Here is a 17,579-nt window from a genome sequence, read left to right on the forward strand (position 1 = left end):
TTAGCAGTAACAACCAACATCAAGAAACTACAAAGCATATTGAATAAATCACTGTGGTTCATACACACAACACACACACACACAGGTCATTCTTCACCACAAACGAACACCTACATGAACATAGCAACATTTCACCACTCAACATCTACTGGAGACTATTAGGTTACAAACAGATAAAAAAAAACTCCTAACCACACACCCACAATGGCAGGAATCCTTTGACAACATCATACTTCACTGCAGTTACAGAAACAGGAGCCCCACTCCACTAAACAGACCCAGTACTCACCCCCTCTATACTAAAACACGGGACCAGAGACACGGTCAGCATGTGGCGGCCTGGTGTATACCAAAGGTGGGATGAAACTTAATCTCTGACAGGCTCACTGCTAGGCAAGCATCTGCAACTTTATGGTACCAGGTTCACAACCCCTTATCCGAAATTCCGAAAACCGAAAACCTCTGAAAACCAAAAGTTTTTTCGTGGAGCAAAATTTTTTTTTTCTTTCTTTCTTTCTTTCTTTCTTTCTTTCTTTCTTTAAACAGGGATTAGCCCACCCGGGCACAGCTCACTGACTCACATCGTGGCCTAGGGGGCGAAAATGTAATAATAATTATTCATAGTAAATAAATTTATAATGAAAAATACACAAAAATAAAATAATAATGATTATAATAATAATAATAATAATAATAATATTAAAATTAATAATAATAATAATGACAATAATACTGTAATAATAATAATAATAATAATAATAATAATAATAATAATAATAATAAAAAAGAAATACAAGAATGAAAAAAAGATAAAAAGTGAGAAACACGACCTAGACCTGTGACTTATTATTATTATTACTATTATTATAATATAATTATTATTATATTTTAGTCCCCCAGGCCCCAATATGGGTCAGTGACCTGTGACCGGGTGGGCTGATCCCTGTATATTAAAAAAAAAAAAAAAATCCTAACCTAGCCTTTCTGATATCCGAAAAATTCCGAAATCCGAAATGCATCTGGCCCCAAGGATTTCGGATAAGGGATTGTCAACCTGGTGTAATTAGTTTGAGGCACCAGACACAGCTCTGGCTAGCGACCGAGACATACCACTCCCTACCCTTCCATATGGTGTGGCAGCTCAACCAATGCCCCCCACACAGTGGGATGAATCAGTCTGATGCCTCATTTTATAGAGGATGGCCCACATCTTCCCTTTTGTACTCAACACTGACGCCAATAATGCTCCTATATATGCACCTGGGCAGCCTGAGAACAATCCAGGTACACCACTTTAAGCCACTCTCAGTTCATATATTCTCCTCTCACCACTCCATTCAAACTCTGACGGCACAATGGCAGTATTGTAACCAATGAGGTTTTTCCGAGGTGTGATTATTTCTTATCAAATCAGAGAACTATTCCCCACTTTCTTCTTAAAACTCTTCCTCTCCAACCTTGGTATAAGCTCAAAGATTGTACCTTCACCTGTCACCAAACAACTCGACTACTAACCTCCTCCTCCTCCCTTTTCTACTGGATGGGGCCTCTCGGGGTTCTGGGTTCGAGCTGAGGCTGTGTAGCTCTTGTTGTGTCAGTCATGCTGCTGCTGGTTTGCTACAAAACTTCTATAACAATCAGGCATGCTGTTTTAAGACACAACACCCATTTATACTCCTACTACTCACTTCCATCCACCTGTTGTCCTTCCACTGAACCTTTTTTACCCCTGTCAGTTGGGATTTATGTATGTATGTATGCTGCTTCAGGACATGCAGAATTGCATTTCATTATTAAATATATTTTCAGCTCTGTATTCCTACAATGACTGGCATCGTCTCGCGGTCCGGAATAGGGATATGAGCTTTATATATGAAGTGTTTTATGAAGGCATCAGTATCCTCAATAACTGCGAATTGTATTGTGGATACAGAGATGAAAGTTCTGCAAGATTCAAGGTCACACCCCGCAAAGTGAACACGGTAATGTGAATTTATGTCTTCTGTTATATTGTTTACAGGGTTTATACTGTATTAAATAGTTTACAAGCTGTCATGAGACTGAAATGTTTTTATAGTAAACTGAACTTAACTTACAGACTGACCTCGCAAATCCATGTCTCAAATGTCAGTTTTTGCACAAATCTGTGCAGTTTTGTGTATGTACTCCAATCACTGTGTGCTGCACTCATCCGTCCTCATTTTCCCCCAAAAAATATTTCAATATTTCTAACACAATGCTGTGGTTGTTTGGAAATTTAAATCCAATAATTGCAAACATCATTAACACTAAATAAATTCAGTATTCAATAGTATTAAGTAACATCACAGTCACAGCTGTGTTTGTTTACATCCTGACATTGTTATATGGTGGTGGCAGTGAGCTCCTCAAGTATTATAAATATTAAGCACTCTGCTATGTCTTATTAATTCATATTTGGTCCTGTCTTACTGTGTGCATATTTGTGTGTGTTTTTCACCATTTCAGAGATTTACAACTAGATAATCTGAGTAAAGTATGGTGTGGGGTTATGGGTGGTTTGGTTCTCACTCAGGATGGGATGGAGAAAGGAAACTCACAATGTGCTCTCTGTATACATGTTGTATTGGATGTACAATGCAGCTTGGTGCTGGGAAGTGGCAGCGTGGTTACAAGCGTGATGTAGAGAGAGCTGGTTGGTGAGGACGCTCAGAGGAGGACAGCTTGTGGGTCGCCATTCTCGCCGGCGGGAGCGAGGGCCGCCAGGCAGCGGCGGAGGAGGTGGTGTAGCTTGCTGCGGCTGTAGCTAGAAGAAGAGGGAGGGCACCACGAGGTCAGGTCTTAAATAGTGGGGGTAGGCGTGGGTTAGTAGTTGACCTCTGTGATGTATGGCGGCACTGGTTGACCCAGACCACGAGGCATACACTGGGGAATTCACGGGGTCGGCTACTCAGCGACAAACAGCGTTTGTAGGGGAGAAATCCACTACAATGGCACTGAAACTCCTGTTGCCTGGACTTGGCAATGGTCAGGCTACACCACCAGAGAAAAGGAAAAACTTTCTTACACTAGACCAGTGGCAGCTCGTGCCTAGGATTTGCAGAGCTGCAGTCCCCCAGACACTCACTGCCAGGCGTATGATTCCTTCAGACACACAGCAGAACAATGCACTACTAACAAATATATCGTTATAAAAAGTCACAGTGATATCCCCGTTAGCCAGAACAATTGGTTCAGAACACTTCCAAGGATGAGAGATTTCCTGCTAACCAAGCGATTTTCTCAAACCCGGAAAAACCCTCCATCCCCGGAAATATTTCCGGTTACTGGAAATACTTTCCGAGTGTTTAAACTATGCATCTTGCACACACAAACACTAGCCCACATCCTCAGAATGTTTCTGTGCTGGGGAGTTTTCCAAGAGTCTAAACTACCGGAGTCTGTAAAAGCGGTTCTAATTAAGTTAGAAACTCCATTTGTTAACTAAAATAATCCAGAATGCTGTAGTTTATTTTAAAGTTTGGTTAAATATATATATTTAAAAACTGAAAGTCTATATGATATGGTCATGAATGAAACTGTGTGTTACAGCAGACTGGTATTTTCCACTCCCATAGAGCTGAAGGGGATTAGTGGTACTCCTGTAACTGACCTGACCTGATACAATGTCAGGTGAAGGTAGGATGGGTATTAGTGGTCTCATATTACTGACCTTCTGATACAATGTCAGGTCACCCATTGTTGCATGGGGGATTAGTGGGGATCAGGACCTGAAGATGTCCTGAATAAACATGAAAACTAAAGTACAATATTTTTAAGACTTACACTTATCACAATGTATCCCTTCAACATTACATTACATAACATTTTATAATATGGAGTGAGAAAGCTGAAAGGTGTGAGTGATTAGAGAGATGGAGTGGAAAGGAGTGGTAACATGCAATAGTGTTGCCAAGCACTTAGCTCCTCAACAGCTGATCTTTTAATTGGCCACCACGCGGTCACACACTTGTGCATCAGTTAACCACGCATAAATTAATGTTATACAATATGGGGGTGTGTGGGTGGTGTTTGGGCGTCTGGGTGTGATGTTGTGGTATTAAATAATAAATAAGCAATACTGTACAGTAAGTCCTCGCTTAACGTTGTTTCGGTACTACTTCGTTGAACTTTAGAAACCAAAAATTCGTTTAACGTCCCGGTTTTCTGATACTATTTCATTTTGCATCATCACGGACTTCTTACTACGGCGCATAACCCGCTCTTGTCTGGCTGCGATACGTTCTTTCGGCTCGGCGCACTGCCGTCATTCGCGGAACGTCACAGCATCCCCAAGTGACGCCAAGCCAGTCTCTGTTACGACTTCACATCATTCATGTGTGCTTAAAAAGTGCTTTTGCTCTAAAACTGTACTCTAACCCCTCAAAATGGCTTCCAAGCGCCCATCAAGTGCTACTGATGCTAGTGTAGTGAAGAGGCAACGTAAGATCATTACCCTTGCTATGAAAATGGATGTATTAACCCGATTTGAAAAAGGGGAACGCACTGTGGACATAGCCGCTGTGCTTGGTCTAACCCCACAACGGTGCATACTATCTGGACCAATGGTGACAAGATTAAGGTTAGTGCTGGAAGTGGTTCTTCTCTGAGTGCTACTAAGACAACTCGTACTAGAAGCACTGTGATAGAGAAGGTGGAAAAGATGCTGGCTATGTGGATGGAGGACCAAAATCAACACAATGCCCCTGTGAGCCTTATGGTTATCCAGCATAAGGCCAGATCCTTGTTTGACAACTTAAAGGCAGAAGAGGGTGAAGGATCGTAGGAAGAGATCTTTACGACCAGCCGAGGATGGTTTCAACGATTTAAGCGTTGTTATAACTTCCACAACATTAAAATGACTCGTGAAGTTGCCAGTTCAGATACAGTTGCTGCCGAGACATTCCTGCCAGAATTCAAACAGATTATCCAGGAAGGAGGCTACTCATTGAAGCAAGTCTTCAATGTGGATGAGACTGGTCTCTTTAGGAAAAGGATGCCCGAGAGGACCTATATCTCCAAGGAGGAGAAAAGAGCGCCAGGTTTTAAAGCGGCAAAAGACTGCTTGACGCTGCTGCTTGGCGCGAACACTGCCAGCGGCTTCAAGCTGAACCCTATGCTGATTTCTCATGCTGCCAACCCACGGGCCCTGAAAGGTTATTCTAAGGATCACCTTCCTGTCATTTACAGGGCAAACAAAAAGGCATGGATAACCGGCGCCATATTTAGCCAGTGGTTAAAAATGTTCACCGTCCCTGCACTGAAGGAATACTGTGCCAAGGAGAACCTTAACTTCAAAATTCTTCTGATCATTGACAATGCTCCAGCTCATCCTTCCAATCTTGACGACTTGCACGACAGTGTAAAAGTTGTATTCCTGCCTCCCAGCACGACAACACTGATGCAGCCTATGGACCAAGGCTTATTATTTATGCCGTATCATGAACCAGCTGCTCAAGGCTACGGACGGAGAAAATAAACCAATGATCTGAGAATATTGGCTTGGCTTCAACATTCTTCATGCAATTGACAACATTGGCAAGGCATGGGAAGAGGTTTCAGAAAGCTGCCTGAATGGTGTGTGGCATAAATTGTGGCCTGAGTGCATCAACAGTTTTACGGGATTCACCGACTTAGTCCCAGCTGTGAATAGGGATATCCTCAGCTTGGCTAGATAGGCAGGCTTTGATGAGTTCGAATCAGAGGATATTGAGGACATCCTGGCATCACATACAGAAGAGCTAACTGAGGAAGATCTTCAACAATTAACAGAACACAATCCCGTTGAAGACGATGACGACGAAGAAGAACCTCATCGAACGCTAACTCCCAAGAGGTTGGCAGAATCGTTGAACATGTTCCAGCAAGCAATGCAAATACTTCTAGAGGACGACCCAAACAGAGAATGTAGCTCAAAGGTTCAACGCAGCATTGATTACAGTCTTGGTTGTTACACCGAGATCTATAAGGAGAAGAAGATGAGTAGCACCAAGCAGTCAACACTGGATTCATTTTTTCGTCGTGGGACGGCAGAAGGAGCTTCTTCACAACAGCCGGCAGCCGAGGAGGAGCAAACAGCAACAACGGAGGAGGAGCAAGCAGCGGCGGAGGAAACCCCAGTCAGAGCAGGAGGAGGAGGAGGCAACCACAAAGTCTCAGTGACTCACCCCCCTCCTCCTCTTTCACCCTCCTCCTCTCCCACTCTCCTCCTCCTCCGCTCCCACCCTCCTCCTCTGCTCCCGACAGCCTTCTCCTTCGCTCCACTACCCACCACACACTTGCTCTACCACCTCCGCCCATCGGTGAGTACCACTACAAACTTAGTGCTGTAGTTCTGTATACTATTTTCTATAGAAATGGCAATGATTTCCTGTAAATGTAACTTTTTTCATGGGGCAAAGGGAGGCTCAGGAATGTAACTCCCGTCTCTTATCTATTTCTTGTGGGGAAAATTTATCCGCTTAACGTTGTTTCGCATAACGTCGCATTTTCAGGAACGTAACCCTGACGTTAAGCGAGGACGCCCTGTACTTGTAATTCATGTCGAGGAACTTGATATAACTCTTAAAAGAAGGTATATACTGTACAGTACTTATACTTTCATATGTTGGTAAGCAATTTCCCCTTTGGATTAAATTTAGTTCTGCTTTTCTTTAATGCTATTGTATTTTCCTTTCCCACTCATATATTAAAGTTGGTAAACCAAACTTAACAAAATGTAACCCATGAGTTCCGGAGTACAGTACTGTATTTGCAAGTGACATGTTGGTTCCTTTCTTCTGCTTTAAATGCTTTTGTATCAAAGCCTCTTGGCCCAAAGGGAGAGTTAGGGTGCCAACCCGGGGGATAATTAAAGGCCGCGTCCATAGTCCATTTATTAGCGAGGGTGACAATGGGGGATAGGTATGTCCACACAGCGAGGCGTCTGAGCCAGAACTAACTCCCGTCCGCTGTCGAACTGATACACTGTTGCCAAACCGGTACATACCCCAACAGAGTGGAAAACTAATGCTGCAATTTCTGCACTTTAAACATACGTACTGTACTGTATGCTGTACTCTCAAAGGTTGATTCCTTAGTACAGTATTGTGTTAATATCAGAGACTTGACCAGAAGATTAATTGTTCACTTGTGTCATGGTTTTGGTATATTGGTGGTAGTATGAGTGGATTATATTCTATAAAGATTATAATATGCTGTGTTTCTTATATTTCTTACCATAGAGTTCAATACCTTCACACTGGTACTTACCGGAGATTATGGCGTATCTACGTAGAAGTTCACTCCACCACTCGACATTCCATGATTTATATTTGGTAAATGATGATTTAATGAATTCCATTAATTTCGAACATCCATCTAAGTTATTGGTTATACTTTGTCATAACCAATCAGTCATTACCTTTAGTAATAATAAGATAGGATCACAGATACGGGCAGATAATTGCACTTACATTTATTTGTCAAGCTTCCATACAATGATTTACAATTTGCATGGATATATGAGTCACTCACGTTCACGCTGTAATAAAATTAATCTTCTAAAAGAGAATTTTCAACTTGGGGACACATGTGACTACTCTACTGTGGGTATGACTTAACAGAGCCTTAATTCTTCAAGTGATACATTTACTGCCAGCTTAGATTGTTTTTGTTGCAACCAGGCTTCTGCACAAGAACTTCTTTCCACGGGCCATAACAACCTAAAAAGTACTCTTGGGTTACCACACATAGTCTCGCGTCGCTGATAGTCATTGTAGATGGTTGTCGCAGCAAGGAGAACTGGTAAGCGTGACTTGAATTAACCACTTAGGTGCAATAGGCCAGCCTGGATTGCTCTTGTTGCAACCAGGCATCCACACGTGATATTTCCACTGGGATAACAACCTAGGTTAACACGCTTAGTCTCGTGTCGGCGACGGTCCACAGGATGGAGTGGCGGTGGAGGACTCTGTGTGGTGTCCCGCTCCCTTCAGGAGGGAGAGGATGGGGACGACGTCTTATCTAACCCATGGCCGTGGGGATACTGCTTAAAATGAGGTTTTTTGGTGTGAGGCGATGAACAGTCCAACACTGTCTCACTGGCCTCCCCCTAAAGGCTAGCTAACATACCACTAATGGAAAATATATGTCCCAGTTATGCCTCGCCGGGGGCCTTATCTCTAGTAAAACAACTTTGGAGTTGGTTGCGTGGGTAAGCCTAACGCAACCCATGACAACTTGTATTCTTATCTAACCTGACCTAACCTTATATTTTTGGAATCATAGATAAAAAAGCGTGTCCAAAATAGCTTGGTTCTTTTGAGCACTTTGTTTTGTTTTTTACCTAAGAATATTTTTCCTTTTCTTTTACAGATTCAGCAGCAGGTGTATATAATGCTGAGTGATCCAGTTAACAGAGATGATGTCGAAGTGTTGATAGAGGGGCCCAATGAAGTGTCAACGATAAAGAAATGGCGCCTTCGTAACCCATATACCATTGAATTTCGAATGCCAGGTCACTAAACCTTTTTCATATGTTGTTCGTTCTGTTCCTCCAAAAGCCTGACCAGGAGAACTATAAGACTGACTTTCCTTTCTCATTTACACTTTTAGTGCTGGACCACATATGAGTTATGTCCTCACAAGTAATTGCCTCATATTTTCAAATTCCTTGCTGTTCTCCATGAATTTCTGTTTTCTATAATTCCCTTTTATTACTGTGCTTTATGAGCGCAGAGGTCAAGTGGATACAGCGCTCACCTCCTGTTCCAGGGGTCACTGGTTCGATTCCTGGGTGCTCCCATTTCACCCATCTGTAAATGGGTACCTAGGTTTACAATTTGGGGAAGTGAAGGCGGTTGAGAGCAGTACCGGCCATGCTGCCTTCTTTTGTACTGAATGCTTAGTATACAGTGTGGTGTATCCAACAGACCGTCATCACTATGGGATCCACTTTCACTGTACTTTATTTTAGCTCTATTATTGCATACTATCACCTTCTTCTGTTACCCACTCCTCATTCATTACTTCTAGGAATCGTTATAAGGCTATTCTTCATTGGGCCAAGTGGAATTTTATAAAAAAAGAAAGACCACTGACCTAACTAACTCTTCTTCTAGTAAATCCTTCTGTCCTTAACCAAAAACATCTGTAATAACTCTTTTCCTCCTCTCTTCCAACCTGATAACTCTATAGCCAACTCTCCCTCTGATAAAGCCAAACTCTTTGGCACCATATTCTCCTCTAACTCCACCTTAGACGATTCCAACTCTATCCCCCGTACTGAACCTATGCACTTTCATATAATCTCCACTTGTACGGTTGCTGGTGTGTTATCCAGGTTGGATGTGAATACGGCTCATGGACCTGACGGAATACCCCCTCGTGTTCTGAGGGAGTGTGCTGAAGCTCTGCCCCCTGTGTTTGCTCGCCTCTTTTGCCTTTGCCTCAAATCTCAAACTTTTTATCGATGATTTACTTCACACTACGACTAATTCTATCCATTCTTATGCCGATGATTCTACTCTTCACTCTTCTTCACATTTTTCCCTTCCCCCTAATTCTCAAACTAGATCTGTTTCTAGAGCTGATATCATTTCATCTATCAATGCGGATCTGTGCAGCGTCTCCAAATGGGAAGGTAGAAACTTGGTTAAATTCAATAGTAATAAAACACAGTCTTTACCAATTACATTTTCCAAATTAGATGATCTCCCACCAATCACATTTCAGGATGCAATCATTCTGCCAAGTTCTAAAATCGATATGCTAGGTTTCACCATTTCCTCTTAATATGTCATGGAAGCCACACATCCTCAACATTGCTAAGCTGCCTCCCGAAAGCTGGGAATGCTGTACAGATGCCATAGCTACTTCACTCCTGAGCAGTTGCTTCAATGCTTCAAGTTTATAAGGGATTCATTCGTCCTAACTTGGAGTACTGCTCTCATATCTGGGGTGGCTCTTCTTCTGTCCAACTGTTAGATAGGGTGGAATTAAAGGCATTTCGTTTTATTAACTCTCCTCATTTAGTTGATAATCTTTCTTCCCTTTCTCTTCGCCACAATGTTGCTTCACTGTCTCTCTCTTTTACAGGTACTTTAACGGGCAATGTTTTGTGGATTTGGCATCCTGTGTACTGCCGGCAAGGCCGTGGGCTCTTAACATTCGTTTTGCCCGCGGTGCCCAGTTTCTCTGTGGATGTCGGTCACACTAGAATAACCTGTTATAGTACATCCTTCTTTCCTCACACATCCAAACTGTGGAATGCTCTGCCTTCTTCTGTGTTTCCATATAAATACAATGTTTCATTTGAAAAAGCTGGTTTTCCGGCATCTTCCTGGTGTAGATTAACATCATCTTTTTCTCTTTTATTTTAAGTCCGTTTACTCTTATTTTTTTGCCCCCTAGGCCCAGTTGTGGGTCGATGACCTGTGCCTGGTGGGCTATCCCCCCCAAAGGCAAGCTGGTGTACCCAACATTGCCTAGGTTTGTTTTTAATTAAATAACATTATGCAGAATGGGTGCACCTGCATTTCCTTTGTCCATCCTCTGACAAAATTAAGTAGTCCAGGAGGTCCCCTGGTTACAAACGGGTTCCATTTCTGAGGACGTTCTAAAGTTGGATTTGTATGTAAGTCGGAACACATGCTACGTGCATACCGTACTTACAGAGCAGTGCTTAAAATCCCACTTGTCATAGACTAAGTCCTTATATACATTTAAAATCACTGAATTTAAGACATACAATGACAAGATACAGTAAATAAAAGTAAAAAATAAGTCATTAGGCAAATAAAATGCTGTAAATTTCAAGTTTAACCTCGTTCGTATCGGCGGGCGCTCATAAGTCGGATGTTCATAAGTTTGGGACCCACTGTAATGTAAAAAATAACATACCAAATTTCAGCTCTTATGGTAAAACCTATGGTTGTGCACAGGAGGTGACCCCATGTAATTGTTTATGAGCATAAGGGATGCACCGGAACCATAATATCAAGTTCTGGCCGGAACTTGAACTTGCCAGAACTTTTACAATGTTCCAGCTGGAATTGGAACTTAGTGTGTTATAGCTATTAAAGTTGTTTTAAGTACATTAAGTACATAACATTCAGATAACCTAGTACTGTACTGTATGATGTTATTGGTCTATGTTAAATTTTTAAAGTCATTTGTCAAACTAAAGGGACGAATATGAAGGTTTAGATAACTTATTGTTTACTCTTGAAGTTGTTCCCAATCAGAGGGCTACAGTGTTGTTGGTGAGAGGTGGATCACACAAGCTTGTTAGATAACATGCAACCTTGTATTAATGATCCCTTCACTACATGTGGTATTTCATAAATTATATTAAGTTTTAAATTTTAGTTCTCCTTATTTATAAATACACACAGAACAGACGGTTTGTAAAGAACTTTAAATAACTGCAACTGGTTCTGTGGTGTGCCCTGAGTCCTTGATGTCATGTTTGTGTCTGGACGCGGGGCTATCAGAATGACGCGTCTAGCACTTGTCTAGTTTAACGTTCATGTCAGCTGCCTCACGCTCAGTGTCTTGTACTGTACATGACAGGTACAGTACAATAAATATGATTTAAGATTTAATAAATTGTTTGCTACACATACTGTACATCAATACAGGTGCTCCTCTACTTACGAACGAGTTACGATCCTGAGGGTTGTTTGTAAGTCCAACTTTACTCCTGTAGATACCAAACATATTGTAAAAAATGAAAAGATAATGGATATTTAGTACAGCTATACCCTTTAATACAGCCTTAAAACATGGCTCACTCTTCTCCTCTTAGGTAATGTTTGTTGTATCTGGAATTTTCTTCAAAATATTCCAGTCTCATCCACATTAAACACCTATTCTGGCAGGTAACCCCCCTTAGTGATGATGTTTGTATCTCTGAAAGTTTGTAAGTTGAAATAAGAAGCATTAATAGTGAATTATATTTTAATTTATGAAACCATAACCAGTACCACTATAAAAAGTTTTGGTTCCACCTAGTTATTTTAGCGAAGTTCCAGCCGGAACCGAAACTTTAAAACAAATCGAGGTTCTGGTGCATCCCTACCGTGCATAGCTATGAAACAGAAAAATAGAGTGTTTGTAATTAAGGGGTTCCATTTTTGTGGGTAGGGGAGAGGGTCAGTCACTGGGGCTCCCTCCCCCCATGTACAGCACACACACACACACACACACACACACACACACATACACACACACACACATACACACACACAAAAAAAAGCTTCATGACATTGTTGGGGTACATACAGTATGCATCTCAATATAATTTTTTTTTTTATCTTTAAAACTGTAGCAAGTCTCAAACACAGGGAGCATTCAGTAATGAATACAGAAGAGTGCAATGTATACTGTACAGTACAGTCCTGTATAGATACAGTGATAGCCTATGTACTTAAGACGTATGGGGAGGGTTTATGTTAACTCATAACTATGATATTAAATTATCTTTTATTTTCTTCTTATTTCAGAGAAATTCCTACGAGGATCATCTCTTCTGTTTGTAACAGTTCTGGTTGATAAGGTAGTGATTGGATCAAGACAGCTCAAGTGTGAGAGCAATATGGACGCACTGAGGGATATTCTGGGTAGTGTGACCAATCCTACAGATTTTATGTGCCAGGTATGACTTCTGTTATTAGCTGTACAGTGTCTAATGAGTATAGTTGTTAGTTGTAGAAACTATCAAATTGATAGTTTCAATTCTGTTTCTGATACCGTACATGTTGTACATTACATAACTACAGGAATACCCCAATTATCACAAAGGAACCATTCCTAAAAGTCTTTGCAAACAAAAAATTTTCAAATATTGGGACAATTTTCCCCAAAAGAATCTGTGTAATTAGGAGGGAATGCATTCCTAGCCTTGCAACTTTTGCCAGATATTTTCGATATTTTCTCTTCATTATCCCAAGCTATTAAGGACCAGGGTGGCATGTATAGTACTGTACTGTAATACCAGTAATTGTGAGGAATAAATAAAACTAATACTAATAAACAAAAGAAAAGAAAAAATGCCACATTGCCAGTTGGCAGCAGTTACATGCGGGCCATGGGAGACTGGAGCTGCTGAGATCCCAACACTGCTCCCTGCTCACACCATCTGTGCACTAAGAAATGTTTATTCCCTTCATGTGTTTGGCCTTATGACTGATTTTTTTTTTTATGAATGATTGTGTGCATGTAACAGAGAAAAGGGATAATGAATAAAATTACGTATATGTACCCGAAATTACAAGTTGAAAAATAACAATAACACCACTCACAGCTTGGCCTGGTAGGCGGAGGCTGAGATCCTTGACGCCACACCCCCCCTCTTGCTTCTCCTTCTCTCACTAACTCCCACAGACATTAAACAAAAAATCTTCATGTTTTCAACTAATGTTTTTTTTTTTTGTACATTCTAGATGAAAGATTGTGTGTGCAACTGTGCATGTAACATTATTTTTTTTAAATAAAATTACATACTGAATATCTACCTGAAATTGCAAGTTGAAAAATAACAACAACACAGCTTGGCCTGTTAGGGGAAGAGCTAGGGGGATGTAGCTACAGGGACAGGCTAACTTGGCAACAAGTTAAGTCCACACATACCTTCACTTCATACACACCCATGCTCATGATTTTTCTTATTTTATTCTAAGATGCTGTCTCCACAGATACAGGTATTATTATTTTTTAATTTGCTTTGCAAATATGTGGGTTATACTTTGTGAATATTGAACATGGGTGTTAAAATATAAATTGCAGAGTTGCAAATAACGAGGTATCCCTGTATTATATTTTTTGGCGTATGAAGTAATAATTTTTTCACCATTAATCACCAAAGAGAATGTTTACCTCTCTTACCATTTTCATGAAGTTTAAAGTTATGCTTCACTTCCTGGAAGTGAGGGTCATACTCTGTTTAACAGGATTGGTATTGGTCATGTATTTAGTAGAGATATATTGTACTGTACTGTACTAGCAAAATGTTCAGTTTTGTGGATAAAAATATTTGATTTTTTAAGAAAAAATTATTTATTTATTTATAAATCCTATGCATTTGAGGGTTTTTTTTTTAAGGTCTGTTTATCTGTGAGATCCTGTATCTCTCACTGCCAGATTTCATGTGCACTGTCCTGTTGTAGCCAAACTATACCATCATTCATTATGACCATGTCAGCTGCTTAATTTTGAGACTCAGAGTCTAAGACTAAACAGTAACTTCAACTGTGGTCCATTTATATGAAAAAGTTCATCTTGGTCAAAACTGGACTAATTATCCCTACAGTTATTCAAATCAGTGATATTTGAATTAGAAGGTTTTTATTTTGTACAGTTTGTAGATAAAAAAGTTGTGTAACTAATTCAGGAAGACTGATCACAAACACCTATGTTTTTATAACTGCTTCAGGCCCTAAACATCAGTCCAACGAGCGATGAACTGGATCACAAATTGGCAGTGTCAGTAAAACTTCATCTGCCGTGCAATAAACTTGAAGAATCAAAAGTACAAAACAGAGGTAAGTTGTATTACAATAGAAAGTTGAATGTCATAATAGATTTATAGTGTAAAAAGAAAAAAAAATGATCTAGTGTAAGGGGGGGATAGAATGTTTTTTTTCTCTCTATCTTTCTTTAATTTCTTTGTTTATGTTTTCTAAGTCTGTATTTCTATATGCTTATTACTTTATTTCTATATTTTATTTTTCTTACTTACTGTTTATTTCTTTCAATGGCATTTATTTATTTATATATTTAAATATTCTTTATCTTTCTTTTCTATATCTTTTATATTTGTTTCAATGTCATTATTGTTTCTTATCTTTCCTCTTACTTTTTTCAATATTTATCAGCGCTTAGTTATATTCTATACAATGGATTAACCTGGGAAAACCATATCATTCTTTAACAATACCTATTGGTATAATAATGTTACTCACAAGGGCAGACTGCCACCACCCAGGCTTTTATTAGAATATAACTGATATCAATAAAAATGATAGGTAGCGTGGTAGATATGAGCTTAGGCACGTGAGTTACAGTATTTATTTTCTGAGAAGCAATTGTTAGAAGAGAAAGAGCGGTGATACTCACAATGTACTAAATCAATATTTATCAAAATCAAAAGTGAATAAAATGGCAATTTAAACACACTCAGACAAGAATGGACCACTAGGTCTTACTTTGAGTAACCAAATAGATCTTAAATTATTTATTACAACATTAAACAAGTTATACTATTTCTTGGACAATAAAGATGGTCATTTTACACACTTGCTAATAGCATAGATATTACTATGTTCGTTATAACATCATGTTATTACTGAATGAACAACATGAAACAGGTACCAGCATCTCAGTTGGGAGTACACATTGATGGTTTACTTACAACACATATAACAAACTTTAACACCGGCAGTAGCAATATTCATGGTTTCCATACTCAACCTGGGACAATTACCGGTATATTTCTGCTAATTATCCACATTCATATACAAGAACACTCCGATGCACGGCTAGAGAGCTCATCTCACGGGTGTGTAGCTCCCATGGCGCGTTACTCCTTGGTTTTAATCTCGCTGAATTAAAGACATCCTGTCTTAGACATCTGGCTGGTAGGCAGCAACCGATCCACGGTAGCTGCGGGTATTCGGCTACAACAAACTGTGCCTGAGATACAAGGAGGGAAGCGTTACAAAGGTGTTTTAAAAGTCTAACTCAATTACACACAACCGTACGTCTGGCGACGACAGACGATATTTACGTTATGTTAATTCTTACTTGGCACATGAGAATTTCACTATGTTAAACATGAACACTGATATTCACAAAATTCATCTAAGTTAACGTGACTTAATTTGACGAGCGTGAGACACTAGTCATATACCTGAGATACGAGGAGGGAAGGGTCACAAAGTATCGCGCTCCCTTGCGCATGCGTTTATATACGAGGCTAACTGGCAACTCAGGCATGCCAAACAGGCAATTCAAGCATTACATACATTTTATTTAAATCAGTTGCTGTACATTTGGCTATGAAAATCAGTGTCATGAGTCAGATAAATTTCTTACATCTATTGTTTACAATCTAATCAGAGTTTGAGCTTGCCAGGCACTATTGAAAATTATTAATTTGAAATGGACGTCAAATGCACAAACTGACAATGTCTTTCTTACGACCTCATCAGAATTTATCAAGGGCTTACTGAGAGTGCCATTAGATCTTGGAGATAATAAGACTGACATATTCTTTTCAGGATATAAATCACTTTCTAAAATATAAAACTGACAATAATTTCAATACAAACATCAGATTCTCTGATGATTGGGAATCAAAATGATCTAACTTCAGCATCAGTTGGGAACTCGGGCATCCCCCAAGGGCGATATTAGGGATTTGTCACTTCTACTGGCAGACTCTACACTCACTTGTTTGACAAGTTTTACTAACAGTAAATACAGTTGAAGTTTTCAACATCACTCACAAGGGTTCTTGAATGTTCCATCTGTAATCAGACATATTTAATTTGATGCAAAACCATTGAGTTCTTTCTCAATTTCAAATCTCTTAACACAATATGAGGTATTAAGAAACAGTCTCTGAGGTACATGAGAGAAAACGGAGGATTCAGGCATACTGAAACGGTGAGAAAATGGAGGTCTCAACTGAGGGACTCAATAAAGAAGTTATCGCTACATGTTTTATGGGCTACTGAGCGTAATACGAATCGTCTGATTTTGCGTTAACTAATGTGTATGGCCGTGGTCAGTACACTAGAGAGTGTGATCTTTTGAACATGTTAGCAATGGCTAAACTCAAATCAGTGGTGTGACTGCATAGAACTGAGAAGCAGAGAGTTTCATAGACAAAAAGTGTGAGGAATGAAGGAATCAAAGTATGATATACAGGTAGTTTAACTAAGTGGGACTTTCTGGAGATAGAATTGGCATGTTAAAAAAATGGCATATGTTGCAAGAAGGGTTAAAAGGAGGGGACAGGTGACGATGGACTGGAATTCATTGATGCACTGACCATGTAAATGGAGGTAGAGAAGAGACAGATCACATTACATGAAGGGGAGGCAAGGTAGGAATGAATGACTGGACATTGATGAGGCAGAGGCAAATGGTGACAGAGCAGTCTTCCCTGTGTGTGCAGACATTGCTATTGTAAAGAGTAAAATCTTAGGTAGAAGTAAAGTATGGATGAGCCCAAAAAAGGAATGTTAAATGAAGGGCAGAATTGATCTTGTTTGTGTGAGACTAAAAGTTGTTGACTTGGTACCATTAAATGTACCATGGTTATTTTCACCCCACTGAGCTATGGACTCAAGATTTGGCCACTGTAATTGTGTTGTATTATTTAACTGATCTGCTGGGAGTTTTAATTGAGCTTGGGCATATGGAGCTGTAGGATAGGTGTTTGTGTGGTGTCAATGGAAATATGTCTTCTGCTGGAGGGGATGATTGGAGGGTGTTGATATAGATTAAGAAGAGGCTAGAAGATAGAACAGCCTCTGTACATGCTAACAGTGATGGGATAGTAGTGCGAGAGTGAA

The 17,579-nt window shown here is 39.9% G+C and overlaps 1 protein-coding gene across 1 annotated transcript in view; it reads left to right on the forward strand.

The window, feature by feature from the left end:
- The window catches only part of LOC121873526, an 80,297-nt gene that overhangs the window by 47,781 nt on the left and 14,937 nt on the right, over positions 1–17,579 (forward strand). The window contains exons 5-8 of the mRNA XM_042377124.1: positions 1,810–1,982; positions 8,374–8,515; positions 12,504–12,655; positions 14,432–14,540. Coding sequence (XP_042233058.1) covers positions 1,810–1,982; positions 8,374–8,515; positions 12,504–12,655; positions 14,432–14,540 — 576 coding nt within the window. The remainder of the gene's footprint in view (positions 1–1,809; positions 1,983–8,373; positions 8,516–12,503; positions 12,656–14,431; positions 14,541–17,579) is intronic.

Source organism: Homarus americanus, unplaced genomic scaffold, assembly GCF_018991925.1.
Source record: "Homarus americanus isolate GMGI-L3 unplaced genomic scaffold, GMGI_Hamer_2.0 scaffold30858, whole genome shotgun sequence".
In the NCBI taxonomy this organism is placed as follows: domain Eukaryota; kingdom Metazoa; phylum Arthropoda; class Malacostraca; order Decapoda; family Nephropidae; genus Homarus; species Homarus americanus.